Source organism: Primulina huaijiensis, chromosome 2, assembly GCF_012295235.1.
Source record: "Primulina huaijiensis isolate GDHJ02 chromosome 2, ASM1229523v2, whole genome shotgun sequence".
NCBI lineage: Eukaryota > Viridiplantae > Streptophyta > Magnoliopsida > Lamiales > Gesneriaceae > Primulina > Primulina huaijiensis.
In genome coordinates this window covers 18,242,401-18,267,205 of record NC_133307.1, presented here as the reverse complement: position 1 = coordinate 18,267,205, position 24,805 = coordinate 18,242,401, and the positions used below count along the sequence as shown (strand labels likewise).

At 37.5% G+C, this 24,805-nt stretch overlaps 1 protein-coding gene and 1 long non-coding RNA gene across 2 annotated transcripts in view; one reads left to right on the top strand and one right to left on the bottom strand.

Moving 5' to 3' along the window:
- Nucleotides 1–9,998: 9,998 nt before the first annotated feature.
- On the bottom strand, nt 9,999–20,766 carry LOC140967657 (uncharacterized). The gene is made up of 3 exons (XR_012173615.1): nt 20,569–20,766; nt 15,133–15,553; nt 9,999–10,154 (listed from the first exon to the last, which is right to left on the bottom strand). It is a non-coding gene; the product is annotated as an uncharacterized lncRNA (long non-coding RNA).
- Nucleotides 15,683–24,805, top strand: part of LOC140967646 (uncharacterized) — a 15,833-nt gene continuing 6,710 nt past the window's right edge. The window contains exon 1 of the mRNA XM_073428337.1: nt 15,683–18,779. Coding sequence (XP_073284438.1) covers nt 18,023–18,779 — 757 coding nt within the window. The 5' untranslated portion in view covers nt 15,683–18,022. The remainder of the gene's footprint in view (nt 18,780–24,805) is intronic.

Genomic DNA, 24,805 nt, shown 5'->3' with positions numbered 1-24,805 from the left:
TTTATACCCTATATTTGAAAATTATAAAAGCATAAAATAGGGTTCTAAGACTCCTAGTGCTGCTGAAACACACGCACCACACACACAAATTTTTGAAAGTTGAGAGCAAAAACACAAGGGTATTCGTCGCCCGTTCGTTCTTCTTTGCAACCCGTGCTAACGATCGAATATTCGTGCGTTCTAAACGCATAGGCACACTTCTAAACCATCTTTTTGCGCCATTCAAATCAGAATATATGTATTTTATGTTTTTAAACATTAAAAAATATGTTGATCAAATTATTTTAACGTTTTGAGGTGTATTGTTCAAAGTTTGATGTTTTTACGTTTGTTTGAGATGTACCAAGATTTCTAAGGCACACATTGACATTAGGGAACGTAAATGGAAAAAAAGAGGGTTGTTTAGGCACGACATAATGGCTGGACAGATGCTAGGTGCGTGCATTACTAGAGACGAAGGAGGCTAGGTTTTCCTTGGGTTCATGGGACGGCTAGGAGGTAGCGTGCCAAGGGCTCGACCAGGGCGTAGTCCTGGCCCTGTGCACGCTGCATCCTAGTGTCTAGGGGTTCCCAGGTTGGCTGGATCTCGGCTCGGTAGAAGGAAAAACGGCCGCGAGTCCTTGGCATGAACAAGGTGCAGCCGCAAGTCTAGGGTTCCTTGCGCATGGGTGCGCGCGCGGCTGGCAGAGGGCTGTCGGGGGCTGGTGCGCTGGTTAGGGCTAGTTCAGGTAGGCTCCAGGAGGGTCTGGGCATGGTCTGGTCCAAGAGGGCTCGAGGGTGGCTCGGTAGAATAGGTGCGCGAGACTTGGTTTAGGAGAATGGTTAGAATAGGGGCTAGGGAAAGAGCTGGGTCTCGAACCGTGGTTCACGGGGGTTGGTTCATGGCTTATGAGGTTTGTTTAGGGATGAAAAGCTTATGTTTAAAATTTGGAAGAAAATATTAAGTTTGGAATTAATTCGGTTTAAAATGCTTCATGGTATAGTGATTAAGTTATTAAATCGAAAGACTCGAGTTTACGTCTAAGAAGAATATTAGAATTCAAACTTAATCTTATATGATGGTTCGAGATACGTTCGAGTCAAGAAAAGTAAAAAAAAAGTCAAAATTGAGAAGTTCGGGGTCCAGGAGTAAAATCGTCATTTTACATCCCGGGTAGTTCGAAAGGCCTGACAATGTTCCGAATAATCATAACGCATGCTAAATGATAATTTAAATGTTTATGATAAAAATATGATTTTTTATGATATATGCAAAGGTTGTACGATTTTCTCGAAAAATGCTATTTTACGACTTTTGGAAGAAAATGATACATTATAAATAAAAATAAAGTGAAAAATAATTTGAAGGATGTGAATTGATAGTGATACAGAGGGTATAATGGGGATATGGTGAGGGAAAAGGCCCAGAAAGAGCTTGTTTACGGGAGAAGGTCCAAAGAGAGCCCAACGATCGTATTTTCATATTTGGCCAGTGACGAGAGTTGCCTACGCCCTACCTCCAGGTACTTGGTGTATATAGTCACTTTCAAGGAACTAACTTCACCCAAAATGATATATGATGAGGAAACAATTTACGATGTTATATGCTAAAATAATTTACGAGAATGATATACGATTACGAGTGTTTATGTCAGCTTATTTTATTAAAATATTTATTTAAAGCTGCATGTGCTTGTATATGTATTATTTGCTATATATGGTTAGAACGTGCTGAGTCATTAGACTCACTAGGTTTGGATGGTTTTGAAGTTAAAAGAAAATGTTATAAAAAAAATTCCTAGTATTTATTTAAATTTTAAGATTAAAAGTAAGGAACGTTTCACTTGGTATCAGAGCGAAAGATCCCAAAAGGGTTGTGTTACTGCCACTCCGAGAGGCTGAAGAAGTCAAGCCTCAAAGTCTGTGAGTTTTACTTCTTAAAATATTATATGTTGAATTATAAATGCTTCTATGATATATGAATTAAGAGGTTAGACATATTTTTTAATTTAAATGCATGTTTGTTACTTGGTTGGGCGATGAGTACAGTGATGCCTCCCAGACGTACTATTACCATGAATACTGAGGAGGAAAGGCGTGAGGAGGTACCTCGACACCCCCAGATGCTGCTTCACGGGTGCTAGAGGAGATGGCTTTTTATTGGAGCAGCATGCTGGGAATGCTGGGGGACGACCTAATGATATTTACATGCAGTTTCGTAGGATGGGTCCGAAGGATTTTTTTGATACTACTGATCCATTCTTTGCTGAGGATGATGTCTTTGGAGGAGATCTTTCGTTATATGAACATGGAGAATGCTGACAGGGTCTGATGCGCCATTTATCTTCTGAAGGATAACGCATCTCTGTGGTGGGAAGAAGCTGAGAGAGGGGCGGATCTGAATACCCTTACATAGGATGTCTGCTACTACTTAAATTATAATTCACCCAAGTGTAGGTTGCCTGCAAGTAATATATTTCATAAGTACGAGATCGATTCAGAGAGAGATTATTTTAAGTTTAAATTATTAATTTATAAATTACAAAATGCAAAAATGAAGTTTACAAATTATAAATTTTGTCAAGGCTCAATGATTTATTCTTGGTTTATGTAATATTTTTTAACTAAAAGTAAAGCAAAGAAAACCTCCATAAACAATGGTTCCAAGAAAAAGAAAATTAAATATTTAAACAGATAAATAATATAATATTGTTCCCGCTATAAAAAAATATCGAATTAACTGATATTTTTTTATATGGTATGTAAGGTCCAAAATATGAGAACGTAACCTAACTACATATAAATCTAAGGAAAATGGAAATTGTCTATTTAAAGTGTTTTAATTGCATGAATTAAATTTAGGATGCATGATTACATGTTTAAGATGCACTGTTCTACACAAACGCAAGAAACTATGCTTTAAAACTTATTCGAGACGCGATCGAGGAACGTAGACCGATAGCTGAAAAAGTGAAAATATTTTATTTAGTAATTATTTTTAATTATTTAAAACATGGTATATGCTATATGGTATTTTCAAAAAGGAGGTGTTTTGAGGTGATTTTATACGCCGAGTCATATTTTTAAACAGTATTCGATTCACGAATTTTCCTAAACAAAATATTTTAAATATTACTTAATGGGCACAACCTATTATACCATGTTAATGGACATAACTTTTACACATAATTTATTTAACAAATAAAAAGCCAAAAACCCTACCCAACGCCCCCATATCACACGCCCCATCCCCTCACAAACATACTAGAATTCTCCTAGCAGCAAACACACGCACACACACGAGATTTTGAAGAGAAAAATCCACGGTTTGAGGAAGAATTCAGCCTAGGGTTTCTACGTCGCCGTTCTTCTCATCTATCACACCATATTGCATGTTTGAATTATTTTTGCATGAAAAATATGTTTGCCTTGCAATTATTTTCATTTTTATGCATGTTATGTCAAGAACTTATGATTTCATGATCCATAACCTATGAAATTATTGCATGAAGGGGATGCCGTGGTAGGACACTTGGGAAGGACGTTTTTCCATGGTGCTAAGTGTCACATGACTCATGGCTAAGGGTTGGAAAAGGGCTAGGGAAGGTGGAAAAATAAACTTGCATGTTTATGAACTAGGGTTTGGCTAGGAAGAAGTAGCACGTGCAGCTAGACCAGGACTTGACCAGGGCTCGGGCTGGACATGGTTAGGTGTGAGGAAGAGTCCATCCGAGATAAGACTCTTACCCATGCAAGCCGAGAGCAGCAGCTCTGCGAGGACTGTTACGGCTTGGCCAGAGGGTCCAGGCTAGGGTTGAGGGTGGTCTAGTGAGGGTCATGAGGGCACGGGCTCGGGTGGTGGCTCGGGTGAGGGGTCCTTGGCGAGTTAGGAATCCTAGGGTGAATTATCGGCCGCGGATTGTGTAGGATTTGTGGCGTGGCTAGGGGCTGGTTAAATGGGTCAAGGCTGGTCCATAGGGTTCCTAGGTGGTCTGGTCAAGGGTTGGCTTGATGTGGCTTGGGAGCGGTTCGAAGAAATTGGGAGATGGCTCGAGGGAAGTTAGCTAGGGTTCGTTTTTTTGAGTTAAATGGCTAAGGGATCGAACCATGGTCCACGGGGGTCGATTCATGGTTCACGAGGGTAATTTAGGTATGAAAAGTTTATGATAAAAGTTTTGGATTAAAATATTTTGAATTAATTCGGGAATTAAAAGCTTTACGAATTAACAAATAAGAAATTAAATCGAATGCCTCAAATTTAAGCTAAATTAAAATGTTAGAAGTTTAATTTAGACTTAAATAATTATTTGGGATGGTCTAGAGTCAATGAAAATAAGAAAAAGTCAAAATCGAGAAAATCTAAGTCTAGCGATAAAACGGTTATTTTACACCTGAAAAATGTTAGACGTCTTGGCAGTGCCCTGAATGCAGTAATATCTGCTAAAATGTTATTTTAAATATTTACAAAATTATATGAATAAACGTTAACGTTAAAAGACGTGTTTCGTGCTTGGTTTAAAGGAAAAATGATTTATGTATATGCATGAATTTTTATAAGTGATGAAAACATGAAACGTTGGAGGAGATGAAGTGATTGTGACTAGAACGATGATATGATTGGAGATATCGTGAGGGAAAAAACCTAGAGGGAGCCCATTTATGGGAGAAGGTCCCAAAGGGAGACCAACGATCGTATTTCCATCGACATGATATGATGATATGTAAGACTAAGGCTCAGTTGATGGGTGAGAGTGTCACTGATGTTCCCGTCTCCTAGTACTGTACTTACACGTAGATAGATCCATCGACCTTCCGTCGAAACGAAAGTCACAATTAACGATCCGAATTCAATAAAAATGAAAATGTATATGTATATGATGAAAAAGGAAAACATATATGATGAAAGGAAAAATGTTTAAGTATATTCATGTTCATAAAAAGCTATTTTAAGTAAAAGTATTTTAACTGTTGTATGTGGATGTATATGTATTATTTGTTATAATGGTTAAGGTTTGCTGAGTCAATAGACTCACTAGGTATGATCGATGTAGGTGAGCATGATGTTGATGTTACTGGAGGCCTTGATGGTTGATTTTGCTGGACTGAAGGTGCACACAACCCGAGGACCAACGATAGTTTTCCGTAATTAATTTAAGTTTATGATTTAAGTTTACGTTAAAGATTTTTACGAATTATGATACTTTTGAGTGGTTTTTGAAAGGATGTTAGAGTTATGTTTATTTTGAAATAATGCTAAGTTTAGGTTTGGTAAACGATTTACGACGCTAAATTATAAATTATGTTTACTCATATTTAAGTGGTTCATGTAATTTATTCGAATTATATAAACTATATGAATTAAATGCCTTTTTGATTTATATGTTTATTTATTTGGCATATTATGAAATTTAGTTTCAGGCATGATATTATGACATGCACGTTAAGCTTTATCATTCTTGGTAAGCGCTTTTCTATTATATTGTATTACCGGCACACGGGGTTTTTTCGAAATCAGCGGGTGGATTTCGAACCTAGCTAGTTCTCCCAAAGTCGGAAAATATGATCATATATTTCTTGATGCATTTTCTTTGTGATATGCATTTGAAATTTGACATCATACGTCATTCGTTATTGTGCCTTCCTGTTGTATCGTTATCAAGCTGAATGGAGGCTGAGTCGTGGGTGTTTATTGGGCACAGAAAGGCATATCTCGCATATTTGGCAGGGCTGTTTAGCTACATGACGATGTAGTTCCCACATTTGTTGTTTCTCGACCATTATTCTTGTTGTTATCATATAGTTTATTGGCTTTTATTCTTATGTTGTTATTGAGCATTGGTCATGCATTGCATATTTCATTTTATTGTATGTTTATGTATGATTTATTATTATCCTTATTGTTTTTTAACTTTTTAATTCGAGAACCTAACCTTAGTATTTTATACTGGAGGGCTACTGAGGTTGGTGTCGGGCACTATTATAGGTCACACGAGTAGTTTTGTAGCACCAGGAAGAGATTTTGCCCCTGGAGCTCTTGAATGAGATAGAATTTCTCGGTTGTCGGAGTTGAAGTCACCCGGTAAGTTTATTTTTATTGTATTGGAGTCTGGTTAGTTTTATATCACATTGTTTTGCTGGAGATATGCCCCGTGTATTTTTAAGGTTATTTGAAGTTGTTATGGTGATTTTAAATTTAGTTTTATTGTTCTGAGCCTTGCCGGCTATATTTTGAACAACTACTTGTGAATTGTTGATTTGTCCTGGTCGACACTTGTATGTGATTGTTTATGAATAAAGCATTGTTGTCCTTTTGTCATTTTTCTTTTACATGTATTTTAGATTTTTGCTATGTCATATTTACGAGGAGGTAATTCCGAAAGTTTTCCTAGCTCTGAGGTCCATTTTTAAGTATTTTAAATCATTTTTCTGCTACAGATTTATGTTACATTAATATTGTTTGATAATTCATTGTAATTATAATAATCTGGCCTCACATCATGCTATCATAGCATAAACTGGGATACGATCGAACTAGAGTCTAGGACACTCAAGTCTTGGCTTCGTTGAGCTTTTTTATACTACTTGACAACATGAGTATGTACTTATGTGCCTTTTTTATTCTATTCTCATTAGTATTTGTTATATTTTATAGAATGGAAGAATGTATTGAAACCTCTGCTGGTAGAAGTTCTGGCCGAGGTCATGGACGTGGTAGACCTCGTACTCGAGGTAATGATGATAACATTGCCTAGCTGTTTGTCAGTTAGAGAAGCTTAGGATGGATGAGTTAGTTTCGTTTTCGTACCATGCATCCACCTCGTACATAATGGTACTAAAGTTGCTGAAAAAGCTGAGTTGTGGATTTCGTAAATTGAGGATCGTTTTTATTTGATCGTATATCCACCTGAGCATCATCTAAAGTTATCACTTCATCAGTTGAGAGACTGTGTTAAGATGTAGTGGTATACTCTTTGATGACTATAGATGCTCATAAGATTGTTCCATCTTGAGATATCTTTAATTTGAATTTTTGGGAGAGTTATTGTCATCTATCATTCTATAGTTATGAGGCTTTCAAATTCCATAATTTGAAACAGGGAGATAATTCAATTGAGTAATATGCTGAAACTTTTATGCTATGTTGAGGTATGCTGCTCTTGTTACTGCAAGTCCCGTAGCCGTTGTTGAGAAAATCCGTTGTCGTAGGTCATTTAAAACTGTTGTAAATGACAATGTTGTTGAAAGTGAGTTCGACGACAACGGTTTTGAACTGTTGTCGTAGCTATCATATTGCTACATTTTTGAAAAACCGTCGCTAATAAGTGACGGTTATTATTGTCGCTAATTAGTGACGGTTTATGATATACCGTTGCTAATTTTAGCGACGGGTTTTGACTAAGCCGTCGCTAATTAGCGACGGGTTATCTTAAACCGTCGCTAAAATTAGCAACGGTTTTCGACTAAGTCGTCACTAATTAGCGAGGGCTTAGTCGAAACTGTCGCTAATTTTAGCGACGGTTTAGACATAATCCGTCGCTAATTTTTTCAGCAAAATAAAAAAAATTTCTTTTATAATTTATTAAATCTACCAAAAAAACTTAGAATCTGACTAAGTTAACAATATTCATGATCTTAACTAACACTTAGAAATTTACCAAAAATTGAAGCGAAAAAGTTTACCTTAGAAAAATCTAAGTTTTTTCGCTTCAATTTTTGGTAAATTTCTAAGTGTGAATTCTGTTTAGACAGAGTTTTCTTTTTAGGCCATGTTATCTCTCAACAAGGTATTTCTGTCGACCCAAATAAAGTGGAAGCAATTTTGAACTAGTCAAGACTGGCTAATGTTCCAGATATCCAAAGTTTCATGGGTTTAGCTGGTTATTATTGTAGATTTGTTGAGAATTCATCAAAGATTGCGAAACTTATCACTTAATTGACTTAGAAAAATCAGAGATTCATTTGGTCTGATGAATGCAAGTCAAGTTATGTTGAACAAGTTCTCACCATTCCAAGTGGTTCGGGAGGATTTGTCGTTTGCACTAATGCATCAAATTGAGGTCTAGGTTGTGTTTTAACGCAACATGACCGAGTTGTAGCATATGGTTCTCTTCAGTTTAAACAGCATAAATCAAGATATCATGTACATGAATTGGAATTGGTTGCTATTGTCTTTTCACTCAAGATTTGAAGACCTTATCTCTTTTGGCGAGCAATTTTTAATTTATTCATATCATAAAATTTTGAAGTATCTTTTCTCTCAATCAGATCTGAATATGAGACAGAGGTGTTGGATGGATCTTTTGAAATATTATGATTGTGAGATCCAATACCATCCAAGAAAAGTGAACGTGATTGTTGATGCTTTGAGTTGTAAAGTTTGTTATGCTAAATTATCATCTCTTAATTTCTCTAAGTTGCATGAGGATATCTGCACTTCTGCTTTGGATTTTGAGATTCAAGGAAATGATATTTGTGTGTATCAGATTTTTATTGAACCAGAGTTGATTCAGATTGTCATATCAGCTAAGAAAACCAATGATCAAGTTCATAAATCTTACGAGTTAGTGTCCCAAGGACATCAATCTAGATTCACAATTCATTCAGTTGATTCTTTTCGTTTGAACGGAACATTGGTTGTTCCTTGTAGTTCTGAATTGTGTATAGTAATCCTTAATGAAGATCATTACACTCATTATAGTATCCAATATGGAGGTAGGAAAATATATCATATTCTAATACCTCAGTTTTGGAGAAAAAACATGAAAAAAATGTGGCCAAGTTTGTATCCCATTGTATAGTATGTCAGAAATTCAAGGCAGAACGCATGAGACCAAGAGGCTTGTTGCACACTCTTGAAGTTCTATAGTGGACATGGGAGCATGTGGCTATGGATTTTGTCACTCACTTGCCTCATACATCTCGTTACTTTGATGCAATTTGCATAGTTGTCGATAGATTGTCTAAATCGGCTCAGTTTATTCCACATGAAAATTGTACCCGTATAAGACAATGGCTCGTTGGATCCAAGAGCCCACGTCGAACATACTTATATAGTGTTGAGGGCTTCGTTGGATTTCGCTTGGGCGACTGCTGCACATGCTAAAACATTTTTTTTATTCTTGAATGCTTGGCGCAAAGGCGTTAATATCTTACCGCTCGAGCGCGCCCTTCCAGAAGGCCTGGCGCTCGAGCGGTAAAATCTTATCGCTCGAGCGCCTTCCAGTTCCAACGAAGCCTGCAACCAAAATCCTCAAGAAACAAAAGAATACATTTTATACTAGTTTGAGCAGTCATACGAAGAAAATCATAACTTACTCTTCTCTTGTCCAAAAATTACGAATTTACTGTCAAATCCAAGATATCAAAAAGTACTACATTTAATATGTTAAAAGTTTTTCCAGAAAACCGATCAAAAATTCGCAGGATTCAAAATGACAGCAGATTCGGTTTTTGAGATCTAAAAACTATTCAAAAATCGTTTCAAACATCATTGCTCAAACTTTGCATAACATAAACAGATTTTTACATACAATATGCATCAAAATATTTATTATGACAAGATCGATGCAGAAAATTAAAAGAATATACATGCCTTTGTGTTAAAACGCACGAAGATAACGAATACCGACGCGGTGGATTACGGGGGATGATCGGGAGACGATTGTTGCACGTTTTCTAACTAGAAAATGAACGTGAATCTTCAGGAATTTGTAAAGAATGGTGGCTGCTGAAAGAAAACTTAGAACCCTATCTTTGCCCCTTCAAATCCAACGCGCATGTGTGTGTTGTGTGTGTGGGTGAGTGTGGGTTTAATTAGGTAAAACTTTTTGCTTAATTGACTAATTAGAGGCTAAAGACAAGCTTAGTTAAATAATAAATGATAAAATATTACTAATCTAATTATTTAATTACACTCAAAGATTTAATAAAATAATTAAGTACCAAATTTTCAAGATTAAAATTCCTAAATATTCAAATTAGTATTTGAAAAGTATAAAATCTTAAAATCACCTAATAAACTAAAGTAGGCATTTAAATGCTTAAACTTTCATAAATCATATAAAATACAAATTTTCTTGACTTGAAATAAAATAACACATAAATCAAAAATCGTCTAAATCGTCACCGGTCTCTTTTTTCTCGATCCCGTATCGAATATTCGCCTGAAACATAAACTAAAAAAAAACGTTTTAACGTGCATCAAATAAACATGTAATAATTTAAAATAATGCAAATCATAAATCATGCATCGATAAAAATCGTTTTAAAAATTAAATAAATAATTTAACAATTTAATAAATGCATGGGTTTACGTGCACTGATTTTAGTCTCTACAATTCCTCCTCCACTTAAATAGATTTTTTCCTCGAAATTAAACCTTACCAAACAACTCCGGGTAGCGAATTCTCATATCTGCTTCGGCCTCCCAAGTGGCATGCTCCACTAATTGATTCAGCCACTGGATTTTAAACAACTTGGTCATTTTGTTCCGAAGTTTTGGCTCCTGTCTGTGTATAATTCAGACAGGTCTTTCTTCATATGATAGATCTGGAGCAAGCTGCAATGGCTCAAAACATGTGAAGGATTCGCCATATACTTCCTCAACATCGAAACGTGGAACACATTGTGCACTTCACCCAAATTCGGCGGTAGTGCTACACGATAAGCAAGTGTCCCAACTCTGTCAAGAATTTCGAATTGCACAATGAATCTCAGACTCAGCTTGCCTCTCTTCCCAAACCTCATAACACCCTTCATGGGTGTTATCTTCACGAATACATGATCTCCTACGGCAAATTCAAGATCCCTTCTCCTCTTGTCAGCTTAACTCTTTTGGCGACTCTGGCAGTCTTCATCCTGTCTCGGATTTTGTCCACCACGTCTGCAATCTGCTGAAAAATCTCTATGTCAAGTTCTGATCTCTCACCTACTTCATCCCAATGAATTGGCGATTTGAACTTCTTTCCATACGGTGCTTCATAGGGAGCCATACCTATAGATGATTGAAAACTGTTGTTGTAGGTAAACTCCACTAGGGGTAGTTTTGATTCCCAATTCCCATGGAAATCGATCACACATGCTCGCAACAAATCTTCCAATATCTGAATCACTCGCTCAGACTGGCCATCTGTCTGATGGTGGAATGATGTACTAAATAGCAACTTCGTCCCCATAGCTGAATGTAAACTCTTCCAGAAGGACGATGTGAACCTTGGATCCCTGTCAGACACAATCGAAACTATGATTCTGTGTAATCGGACTATCTCCCGAATATATAAATCTGCATATTGAGTCATGGAGAAAGTCGTATTTACCGGTAAGAAGTGTGCCGATTTAGTAAGTCGATCAACTATAATCCAAACGGCATTAGATCCTCTGACTGACCTCGGCAATCCAACAACGAAATTCATGGTGATATTTTCCCATTTTCACTCGGGAATAGAGCGGCTTAAGCATCCCTGTTGGCCTCTGATGCTCTGCTTTCACTTGCTGACAAGTGAGGCATTCAGATACAAATCGACGGATGTCCCGCTTCATCCCTGGCCACCAATACAGCTTCTTTAAGTCCTTGTACATCTTAATACCCCCTGGATGGATGGAATACGGAGATGTATGTGCCTCTGTCAAAATATCCCCTTTGTTCGAATCAACACTAGGCACCCACATCTTTCTTCTGTACCTCACAATACCATCAGACACTGTGTAGAGTACACTGCCCTTGGCTTCATCCTTCAGTCTCCATTTCTATAATTGTTCATCTGAAGGCTGACCTCTATGGATTTGGTCTAGCAAAGAAGACTGTACTGTCAGATTAGACAACTTAGGAGCTCTACCCTTAGGATAAACTTCTAGGCCAAACCTCTAAATCTTTGACTGAAGAGATCTCTGCGCTGACAGCTGTGCTACGACTACTATTTTCTTCATCAAAGCATCTGCCACAACATTAGCTTTCCCCTGATGATAGCTAATTTCATAATCGTAGTCTTTTACTAACTCCAAACACCTTTTTTGTCTCACGTTCAGCTCTTTCTGTGTGAAGAAGTACTTGAGAATTTTGTGATCAGTGAATACCTGGCAATTCGAATATCTGGCATTCTCGCTGTACAAATAATGTCTACATATCTTCCACGCAAAGACAACGGCAGTTTACTAGAGATCATGAGTCGGATAGTTCTTCTCATGCAATTTCATCTGTTTGGAGGCATATGCTATAACCTGACCATGCTGCATCAATACTGCGCCTAAACCGAGCTTAGAAGCATCAGTGTATAACACAAAATTGCCTTGCCCTAATGGCATGGCTAAAACTAGCGTTGTAATAAGAGCTTGATTCAAGTATCGAAACTCTTCTGACATTCTTCACTCCACATAAATTAAGAATATTTCTTAGTCAATGAAGTGAGTGGCACTGCAATCGAGAAAAACCCCTATATAAATTTTCTTTAGTAGCCTGCCAAGCCTAGGAAACTACAGATCTCTGACGCGTTCTTCGGCTCAACCCATCCTTTTACTGCTGCCACTTTAGCTGGATCCACCTCAATGCCACAACTAGATATGATATGTCCCAAAAATTCTACTTTTTCCAACCAGAAGTCACACTTACTGAATTTTGCAAACAACTTGTGACTCTGCGAGACTTGCAAAACTATACCAAAATCCTGACTGTATTCCGCATGGCTCTTCGAGTATATAAGAATTTCGTCAATGAATACTCTGACAAACTGATCTAGGTAGGGCTGAATACTCGATTCATTAGGTCCACAAAAATCACTGGAGCATTCGTCAGTCCAAAGGGCATCACTAAGAACTCGTAGTGCCCATATCAAGTTCTGAAAGCTGTCTTATGAACATATGCATCCTTTACCTTCAGCTGATGATACTCAGAACGTAGATCTATCTTACAGAACACTGTATCTCCTTGCAACTGATCGAATAGGTCCTCGGTCCTTGATAATGGGTATTTGTTCTTGATCGTTATCTTGTTCAATTCTCGGTAATCGATACACAACCTCATGCTCCCATCTTTCTTCTTTACGAAGAGCACTGGTGCGCCCCATGGAGAGAAACTAGGGCGGATTAATTCTTTGTCTAGGAGCTCTTGAATTTGCTGTTTTAACTCTAACATCTCTGCTGGAGCCAAACGGCACGGTGCCTTAGAGATTGGCACACTGCCTAGCGCAGGGTCAATGGTGAACTCAACCTCTCTCTCTCGTGGAAGGCCTGTGATGTCGTCGGGGAAAACATCAGGAAAGTCTCTGACAACTGTTACATCAGATATCGACGGGGTGGGTGCGTCAGGTGTTAAAATAATACTGGCCAAGAATGCCTAACACCCTTTATGTATAAGTTTATGTGCCTGCATGCAAGAGATCATGCGAGGGAACTTCTCCACCTGTCTTGCTCAAAAAGAAACTGTTCCATGCCCAACGGTCTTACCAACACTGATCTTTTCTGAAAATCAATTAGAACTCTGTTCTTCATCAGCCAGTCCATTCCCAAGATAATATCAAACTCTGGCATTGACAAAACAATCAGATCCGCATAAACTAGGTGGCCCTATAGTTCAAGATCGATATCTCTGAACACGCTAGTAGCTGATAACTCCTCCCCTGATAGGACTGTCACGGAGTAGCTTACATCGAGTCCAACAGACTTGATATCTAAATAATTAGTGAACGTCTCTGAGATAAAAGAGTGAGTAGCCCCGGAATCTAACAAGGTCTTCGTGGCTACTCTCTTTATGAAGATATTTCCTATGAGACGTTAGCACAACCCATAAACTTATACCTCCAAATACTAATATTAACCTTATGCATAGCTGGAAATTTCTATCCACGGTCTCCAAAATACGAAAACAACATGCTATTATTCCCAAGTAATATTCGAAGGATTAATGGCAAAAATAATATGGTGTTGAATTAAATAGGTTACCCGTCAGTAGTGTCGTGTTTGGGTTCACCTCCTCGACATGCATGGCGAACACTCTTCCCTTGGTCGGCTGCCTCCACTGCGGGCAGTCCTTCAGCATGTGATCACTGGCTCCACACTTGAAACATTTGCCCAAACCCCACAGACATTGTCCCATATGATGACGGTTGCATTTCGGCCACACTGGATACTCACCAGGCTTCTGGGGAGCCTTCTTTTGTGGAATAGGACCTTTGTCTCTCGGCGGTCCTTGAAACGACCTCTTTCCCTGTTGTCCTTGAAATGGATTCTTAAACTACTGCTGCTAGGAATGGTGTTGCTGGGGAGCCTGATAGGGCCTATTACCCTACCTGTCATTCTCAATGTCTTTCTGGTCCTGTTCAGCTACCAAGGCTCTAGACACAGCAACAGCATAAGTAGTAGGACCAGCAACTCTAACATCACGGCCCAAGATCATTCGTAAACCATCAATGAAATGCCTCAACTTCTCTCGGACATCATTCGCAATTAGGGGCACGAAGTGACACCCCCACTCAAACTTCCCTACAAACTCTGCCACACTATTGTCTCCTTGTCGCAAAGTCATAAACTCCCTAGTCAGGCGACAGCGTACTTTCTCAGTGAAGTACATGGAGTAAAACAGCTCCTTAAAACCCTCCCAAGTAAGGGTCTGCAAATTTACTGACACAGATGCATTCTCCCACCATATTCTGGCATCTCCTGATAACAAGTAAGTAGCACACCTGACTCTATCTGCATCCTGCAGCTCCATAAAAGTGAATATCACCTCATGGACTTAATCAATCCTTCAGCTATCATCGGGTCAGTAGTCCCTGAGAACTCATTTGGATCCATTCTCCTAAATCTCTCATACAACGCCTCTGGCCTGGGCCTCGCTCCCATATATACTCAGGCATTGTTCCCCGCAAACTGTGCGAAGAACTGGGTCATCCTTGCAAGCATCTGTGCCTCCATATCTGGCGGTGGGCGAGGAGGAGTGGCACTCTCCCCATCCCGAGCCTCTCAATTCTCTTCACCTGCCCCACGTGCAATCATACGTCTAGGAGACATACTGTTCCAAAATTTACCCAACACGTAAACCAACATGCAAGAACATACTATCAATATCATAAGATGAACGTAAATCGAACTTAAACATGTATATGTTGAAATCATGACCTTGATGCTTACTACATGAAAGAATTTTAAAACTTTAAAACTTACAGACGTGAGGCGTGTCTTCGTGAGATTCTCACAATCGCCAGTAGGCATAACCCTTTACAAGTACACAGCTCTGATACCAACTGAGACGTACCGTAACCCTAAAATTACTTAAAAATTTTAGAAAAATAAAAATTTTTCTTAAATAAGTAGTAATCCCTCAAATTGAAATAAAAATAAAATGCTTGTCTAAATATTTGAAAAATAAACGAGTACAAATTATTTTCGTGTCATCATGACAACCAAAACGAGCTAGCAAAAGTACTTGTTTAAACAACATGAAGTAATTTCATTAAAATCAGATTAATTGAGTTTAACATGCATAAAAATTCTTAAAAACTTGGGCGCTCCTCGGGTTTGGCCTCCGCACAGTCCGAGCCAACTCACCGGTCCCCACCTCTCGTCTCCTCGAACTCGTCCTCACCTGCATCGATCAAGTTTAGTGAGTCTAAAGACTCAACATGTATAAACTGAGAATAACACGTAATACATAATAAAACCACATGCATTTTTTAAAGTAGACATGCATACTTAAACTCTAAACATACTTACATAAGCATAGACGTGCCATCATTTAATAAATATTTTCATAAACGTGCTGCATCATACATACTTAAACATGCATGATCATCATCATTTTGCGTAGAGATACATTTCAAAGCAAGTGACCCTTAAAATATTGCGTCTGATCAGACTAAACCACATTACTGGGCTGCCAGGGATCATCACAGCCTTTCGACCAAACGTCCACTCCAACATACATAAGATCCCCGGTCATGCTTTACCGCTTCCCAATCATGATTAAAACACGGTCATGTTTTACCAGGATGGAGAGGTCCCCGAACACGTTCTCTGGCTTCCAAACTCGTTCATAAGTGGTCACAAGACAATTTGCATGCCTCAAAAACATAAAATATTTTCTTTTTGCACGTCGAACATACTTATATAGCGTTGAGGGATTCGTTGGATCTCGCTTGGACGACTACTGCACATGCTAAAACTTTTTTTTATTCCAGAATGCCTGACACTAGAGCAGTAAGAGCGTCCAGAAGGCCTGGCGCTCGGGCGGTAAAATCTTATTGCTCGAGTGCCGCCCAGTTCCAACAAAACTTGCAACCAAAATCCTCAAGAAACAAAAGAATACATTTTATAACAGTTTGAGCATTCACACGAGAAAAATCATAACTCACTCATATTTTGTCAGAAAATTACGAATTTAATGTCAAATCGAAGATATCAAAAAGTAATACATTTTATATGTTGAAAGTTTTTCCAGAAAACCGATCAAAAATTCACAGGATTCGAAATGACAACAGATTTGGTTTTTGAGATCTAAAAATTGTTCCAAAATCGTTTCAAACATCATTGCTCAAACTTTGAATAACATAAATGGATATTTACATACAATATGCATCAAAATATTTTTTTATGACAATATCGATGTAGAAAAATAAAAGAATATGCATGTCTATATGTTAAAACGCACGAAGATAACGGATACTGACGCGGTGGATTATGGGTGATGACCGAGAGACGAATGCTAGCTGCATGTTTTCTTGATAAAAAATGAACGTGAATCTTTAGGAATTTACAAAGAATGGTGGCTACTGAAAGAAAACTTAGAACCCTAGCTTTGCCCCTTCAAATCCAACGTGTGTGTGTATGTTGTGTGTGTGCGTGAGTGTGGGTTTAATTAGGTAAACTTTTTTGCTTAATTGACTGATTAGGGGCTAAAGACAAGCTTAGTTAAATAATTAGTGATAAAATATTACTAATCTAGTTAGTTAATCTCACTCAAAGATTTAATAAAATAATTAAGTACCAAATTTTCAAGATTAAAATTCTCAAATATACAAATTAGTATTTGAAATGTTTAAAATCTTAAAATCACCTAATAAATTAGATTAGGCTTTAAAATGCTTAAAATTTCATAAATCATTTAAAATATCAATTTTCTTGACTTGAAATAAAATACCACATAAATAAAAAAATCGCCTAAATCGTCCCCGGTCTCTTTTCCTGATCCCGTATCGAATATTCGCCTGAAACATAAAACTCAAGAAAAAGTTTTAACGTGTATCAAATAAACATGTAATAATTTAAAATAATTCAAATCATAAATCACGCATCGATAAATATTAATTAAGAGCACGGGCCCTGACAGTTGGTATCAGAGCGTAACTGGGATACGCTCGAATTAGAGTCTAGGACACTCGAGTTTAGACACAAATAAAATGATTGTGCATGTGTTTGATTATTTGCTCTTAATTGTTTCTATGTCTTGAATTCATTGTATCAGCATGATTAGAGCGTATTAGTTTAAGTTTATGCTCTTATACTCAGCCGATTATTTTGTTTTCTGCCTGTGGATTTTATCCTTGTGGCTTGTAGATGGCACCTAGACGTAAGGGTAGAAAAGGAAAGGAAGATGTTCAGGAATCTGAAGCTCCTAATGGAGAGGACTGAACGAGACTGAATGGGGAAGACGAGGTCGTCGTCCTCGCGGTGAAGCACGAAATGTTAACGTTGAGCATGAAGTGGATCAGTTGACTAGAGGAATGGGTGAAATGGAACTAGTGATATCCCGATTTCAGAACATACGTCCTCCTCGATTCTTTGGGAATGAAGATGGTGAGAAAGCTGTAGCATGGTTAAAAAGTATGAAGCGTTTGTTTAATATGTTGGAGTACACTCCTGATTTGCAACTTAAGTTGGCTATTTGTCAATTAAAAGACCGAGCTCAGTTATGGTGGGAAACTACCGAGGAAGCCCTGAAAGAATCAGGTGAAAGAGTTACTTGGATGTATTTTGCGCACAGTTTGCTCGAGAATATTCACCGCCTTCGTATTATTCAGCCAAGGAAGCTGAATTTAATAGATTGACTCAAGGTAACATGACTGTAGTGGAGTATGCCTCTCAATTCTCAGCACTTCTTGCCTATGTTCCTCATGTTGCTAGAAGTGATCGGAACAAGCTATCGCATTTTATGCAAGGATTGAATCGAACTATTTGCACTTTAGTAGTTGCTGGAGCGCCTGTTAATTATGCCGATGCTGTAGAGAAAGCCAAGAATGTGGAGGCAAGTCTACTTTTGGCAGAACCACAATCAGTTCAACCATATTTTCCTCGGAGTTTCGGAGGCAATGTGCCGATGCCAGTGGGTGCACCACTATACCGTCCTTTACTGCCGTATCAGCCTTCGCAGTCTTATCAGCAACCAAAGCAGCAACACTTTAAGGCCAAGGGAAAACAGTTCAAGAAACAGACTCGTAGTAGTTCTTCTAGTTCTGGCAGTCAGCGTGGAGGTTCAGTTGGGTCAACAGTTGGAGTATTTTGTGATCGTTGTGGTGATAAGCATATCAGTACTCAGTGTACGGGAGTTCATGGATCTTGTAATATCTATGGGCAAGTTGGACATTATGCTAGAGTATGTCCGAATGCAGCAAGACAACAATTTCAGCAACCTCAGTTTGGTCAGGGTTTTAGAGGACCAGCAATTAGACCTTTTGTTCCGACTCGGTCTTTTCAGCAGTCTAGCTATCCTCAGCCTAGAGGTTCTGTTCCGCAGCGTTTTCCAAGGCCACAGCAGGCTCAAATTCATGCTCTAACTCAGGATCAAGTTCAAGACGCACCGGGCGGAGTTATTGCAGGTATCTGCCTTATTTTTAATCATTTTGCGCGTATACTGATAGACACAGGAGCATCTCATTCATTTGTATCTGTTGTATTTGTTGATGAGCATGAGATTGCTACTATCCTCGGGTCGTGTCACCGCACCAGGTCTGCCTACTCAGAGTTCGGCACCTCCAGTCCCCTGATCAAAAAGCTCACCTGCATCATACACGCCTAGTGATTCTAAAGACTCAACACACCTGTACCAGTAATAACAAGTACATATACGTAACACACAACAGTGAAAAATAACATAATCAACATACATTTCATGAGCTTAAAAACATGAACATGAGCGTGTCATGAAAAATCGTAACGTGTCAAAAAATGTCTCATCATGTTATCATATCGTATGCGTAACCGTGACCTGTCAAAACATGGTAATAGCATGTATCATCTTATCAGCATATACGTGTTAAAATCTTAATTTGAATTCCGTTCATTAGCTGTGACTTTCGTATCATCATGTCATCATGTCAGTCGATGGATCCATCTACGTGTAACCGCGGTACCCGGTGGCGAGGATCATCAGCGACGGCATTACCCGCCCACTGAGTCCGGGCCTTACATGTCATCGTGTCATCGTGTTAGTCACAACTAAATCACTTCCTTCAAAACGTGTCATCATATTCATCACTTAATAAAAACATGCATATGCATAATTTTTCCTTTAAACGTAGCATGCAACGTATTTATCGTAATTCCATAAAAATCATGAACATGATGCATAAACATTTAAAAAAAAAATCATAAATTTGTGCTCAGGGCGCTGCCAGGACCAAAACCTCATATTGGGTGAAAAATGCCTATTTTACCCCTGAAAACCCAAAAATTATCGTTTCATCCCTAAACCTCTAAAATTGACCCGAAGCTTACCAAACTCCTTAAAATGTCCCAAAACATATTTAAAAATATTCTTAGACGTAAACTCGATCCCAATTCTCAACTTAACCGATTCGTTTTAAAAACTTGGACCGAAGTCCCGGTTTTAACCCGAATCGATTCGAAACTTAACAGAATTTTTGCCAACTTTTTACCACACCTTAAGAACACTCAAAGGACCCTAAAAATATCTAGACTTGTCCCTGAAACCATTCGATCACGCCCTACAAGCTGCTGGAAATCAGCCCCTTCCCCTTTCGCCTACCCTACTACCCTACTTCCTATTTTTGCGTCTTAGTTCAACACCGATGGAACCAGGCAAGGCTCAGCCTTTCTTAGACCACCCTAGGGCTCCCCTGAACCTACTGCACCCACGCCATCAGCCCCATGCATCAAGCGTAGATCACCCGATCGCTACACTCCCCACAACACCAATTGAACCCAACTCGTCCAACTCTCCCCTTGCGGCTTCTAGGACAAGACCAGCAGCGTTCGTGCATTTCCAGACCATGGTTCAGACCCACCAGAGTCTGTCCAAGGTCTAGAGTCGCCCTTGCACCACTAGCCTTCACCTACCCACCGATCTAGACAAAGAAAACGAGAAACCCCTAGCCGCTACACATCTCAGCCCTCTTATCACAAACAACCTTCGGTTCCAGCCTACTGTTCATCTTCTTCTCGATAATCCCAGACCTCAACACACCCCAGGACAGCCCCCTTGCACAATCAGGAGCAAAATCGTGAGATCATATGAACAACATGCGTGTCATGAACAAAAAACCAAAATTCTTACCCATTCATGGTTGGATCGAGAATTAAAAAGCAAGAACACTTATATCAGAATATAATACGTGTATGATGCATAAAGAATAGTACAATGCATGCCTTAATGATTGAAGAACGAGAACAATGCGATGGAGACCCGAAATGATTTTTCCTTTGAAGAAATGGTGAGACCGATGAAGCCTTGAGGTTGCTGGTGAGGAAACCGATGGGAAAAGGAGCTGAGGGGTTGGTGTCGGCTGGTTCAATTATTGGAGTAGGGTAGGTTTAGTTTAATGGGTACTTAAGTGTTAATTAAATATATAAATAATAGATAATGAGCTTTAAAATAACAATTAAAGGTTTAAAAGCTAATTAAGCCCAACAAGTAGATCTATTAAGTCCAAACGCACTCCCGAAAAATATTTCGTGTTGGAAAGGTATTGAAAACATTAGCCGAAACCTCAAAACGTCTCCCAATTCGATAAAATTTGCATACCGTTAAAAATAAAATCATGCGGGTAAAACTACCTAATAAAATCCCATTTTTGAAAAATACCCTTAAAAACGCTTTAACGTAATTTATAAAAATAAATCGTGTAATAAAATAATTTTCCTGAAAATTCTCCGGTCTCCGATCCTCGTTCGAACGTGAAATACATCTAGAAACCCTAATGCGTGAACTTTTAAAACTTCATGAATTAAATTCTATCATGCATGAATTATGCATAAAATGCATAAAATAATTTAAATCTATAATTTAAATAAAAATCCTAGATTGTATGAACTTTAAATAAACAATGGATTAAAACACAATTAAAGAAATAAACATGCATTTAAAACTTTAAAACAATTTAATAAAATACCAAAGAAATTTAATAACTTGCATGCATGTGGTTTACTTGAACCTTCAAATTTTCGGGACGTTACAATCTACCCTCCTTAAATTGAATTTCGTCCCCGAAATTCGCTCATCCTTGAAAAACAAAAAGTTTAGACTTAGTTCTAATATTCCAATAGTCCACGCTTCTGCGGCGCTACTTTGATAAAATAATAAATCTTAAGACGTCCTTATGTCTCCTCGGTCCCGGTAAACTCTACCTTCTAAATCCTCGTTTGCGAAACTCAACTTATAATGACTCATGGTATCCTAGTTTATTTTTTTTTTTTATACACTCAAATTTCACTTTTTCTTAAACTTCTCAATATCAGAAATGACAGACCGAATTTTATTGCGTCTTACATTCTTATACTATACCCAGAATGTTCATTGACCTATTACATTAGCACTTATGTAGTTCAACCTTATAAATCTTAGCATTAAAATTTACTGATCGACTTCTATCCTTGATAATACACTTAAAAGTTTAACGTTATCTCACCCCATAATAATATTAGCCTAAGATCCTTGAATCGAATCTTTATCTTACGGCACCAAACTTTCGTAACATAACTATTTACAAGTACATCCCAAATATCCGATTAATGCAAATATTAAATTCGATTAATGTTAATCTATAAAACCCAAAATATACAGTATCGATCTTCTATTTAATTAGTAAATCCCTTCTAGCACCATTTGCATGTTTAAGCTATTCTCTTCCCAATTACAATATAGTTGAGGCCTAAGACCCTTGAATTTTCATCACTGGAACAAGTGTCGCATTCTTATGTATCCTTAATGCTTAATTAATTATAGCATATGAACTTAATAAGTTATCAATGTTAATGTTGGACTAACTCTAATAAATCAACTTTACTTATAACCCATAGAATTCTAGAATTCCCATATCAAGATTTTTGATTTCTTAGTCGATAAAAATCTTCATATTCATTCATTGATAACTTATGTTGAACACAACTAATTCCCTTTTGTTTTTGGTTTCACCCAAAAATTTTCGTATGAACACACACCTCATAAATTTGAAATTCAAACTTACGCAACCCAATTAGTTTTGGATAACATAATTCCAACACACATATTCACTTAGTCCCAAGTTTCTCAATGACTTACAAAAAATCTTCAAGACAAGGTGTCTACCTCAATTCTTACATACGTCTATCGAGTAACCTAACCATCAATCATACCCAACTTTTTGGAAAGATTAAATTCCAACAAAGGTATAATCTTAACTGTTAATATTATTATTAAAACTTATGACACATCAAACTTAAGTTCCCAAAAATATGCTAACCCAGTGTCTATTCTTATAACTTAACTAACCGATCAACTTTACCTTAAATTGTCATCACTTTAAATTCTTAAATTGCCACAACATCATATCACTAACGCTTAAATTTTCAAGCCCAAGATTGATTCATCCTACAATGTCCTTGATTATCATTCCTTATAACATTATACCTCAGATATCTAAAGGTTCTAAATATCCTTCAAGCTTAAATCACCGAAAATTCATATCATTTAAACCATTCAATTCTCACTTACTGCTAAATAGGTCCCCAAATTTCTTAAAAATTGTAAAATAATTCTAACTTTCCTAGAATATTATCCAATTTGTCCTTGATCTCGAAAATTTCACTATTACCCATAAGTTCTCGGTGTACCTAATTCCATTTTATAGGTTCTCTGTATCATAAAGTTCAATAATTTTAAGCTTATTAAACCCAAAATTAATTCTCATAACAAGTCTTACATTTCCATAAATATTTAACATCCCAAGTGTTTCTCAGAATTTCAAATTTAATCCTCAAAAATTTCGAGATTTGCAATTTGTCCCTTATTGTTTTCGAAAATTACATTTTTGGCCCTACAACTCTTCGAAATTTGCATTTCTGGTCCCCATAAAATTTTCGATTTTTGCCTCATTAAACCTTAAAATCCTCAAAACTCAGAATTTAATCCCAAATTCGGAAATTTGAAAATAGTCTCTTAAAATTTTATTTTTGCACTTAAGTCATGAATTATTGGTTATTACAATTCGGTCTTTAAAATTATCAATTCATGCAATTCAATCCTTAAATCCCACTATATAGAGCATGCATCCTAAATAAATTCCACATCTATATACTTCCAAAAATCGTCGTAGTTTCGAGTCATTAATCCTTACATGAAATCCTCAAAAATTAATTCAACTAGCAACCACGAATCATAAGTAATTTCTTAGAAATTCTACAAGTACCAAAATCATTCATAATCTCCATGACTAACTTATAATCCAAATAGTAGAACGTCAGTGCTTACTAACCAAAAATAAAAAATCAACATAGACAAATAATTTCCAACCTTTCTAAATGTCCAATAGCAAAATTCTTATTCATGTCCAATTCCACCACAAAACCAGCATGCATGAAAATCATAAAATTTCTCAATTCACGTCGCAACATGCATAAAAAAATTTTAAAACATCTAATCTAAAAACATGACGACAGATAAACATGTCCCGTAAAACGTATATCGTGTAACCATGCAGGTGATAGCATTAAAAACATTTAAAATATTTAAATCATAAAAGCTTACAGACTTAAGGCTTGAAGACTGAGCTGCAGAAGCTGGCGGTGGCACAACCCTATACAGGACCCTTGCTCTGATACCAACTGTGACGTCTACAAATTTTAAAAGCGCGGAAATATATATATATATTTTTTTTAAAAAAAAACTCGCAATTAAAAAATGACATTTAAAATAATCGTATTTATTTGACAATAAAAATAGTGCGTAAACATAAACGAGTAAAAATTGTGAAAATCATCAGCGTATCAAAACCAACGTGTAAAAATGTTCATATCATCTCAAATCTCATAAAAACAAAATGCGGAAAACATGCTGTCCTCGGGTCGTGTCACCGCACCAGGTCTGCCTACTCAGAGTTCGGCACCTCCAGTCCCCTGATCAAAAAGCTCACCTGCATCATACACGCCTAATGAGTCTAAAGACTTAACACACCTGTACCAGTAATAACAAGTACATATACGTAACACACAACAGTGAAAAATAACATAATCAACATACATTTCATGAGCTTAAAAACATGAACATGAGCGTGTCATGAAAAATCGTAACGTGTCAAAAAATGTCTCATCATGTTATCATATCGTATGCGTAACCGTGACCTGTCAAAACATGGTAATAGCATGTATCATCTTATCAGCATATACGTGTTAAAATCTTAATTTGAATTCCGTTCATTAGCTGTGACTTTCGTATCATCATGTCATCATGTCAGTCGATGGATCCATCTACGTGTAACCGCGGTACCCGGCGGCGAGGATCATCAGCGACGGCATTACCCGCCCACTGAGTCCGGGCCTTACATGTCATCGTGTCATCGTGTTAGTCACAACTAAATCACTTCCTTCAAAACGTGTCATCATATTCATCACTTAATAAAAACATGCATAT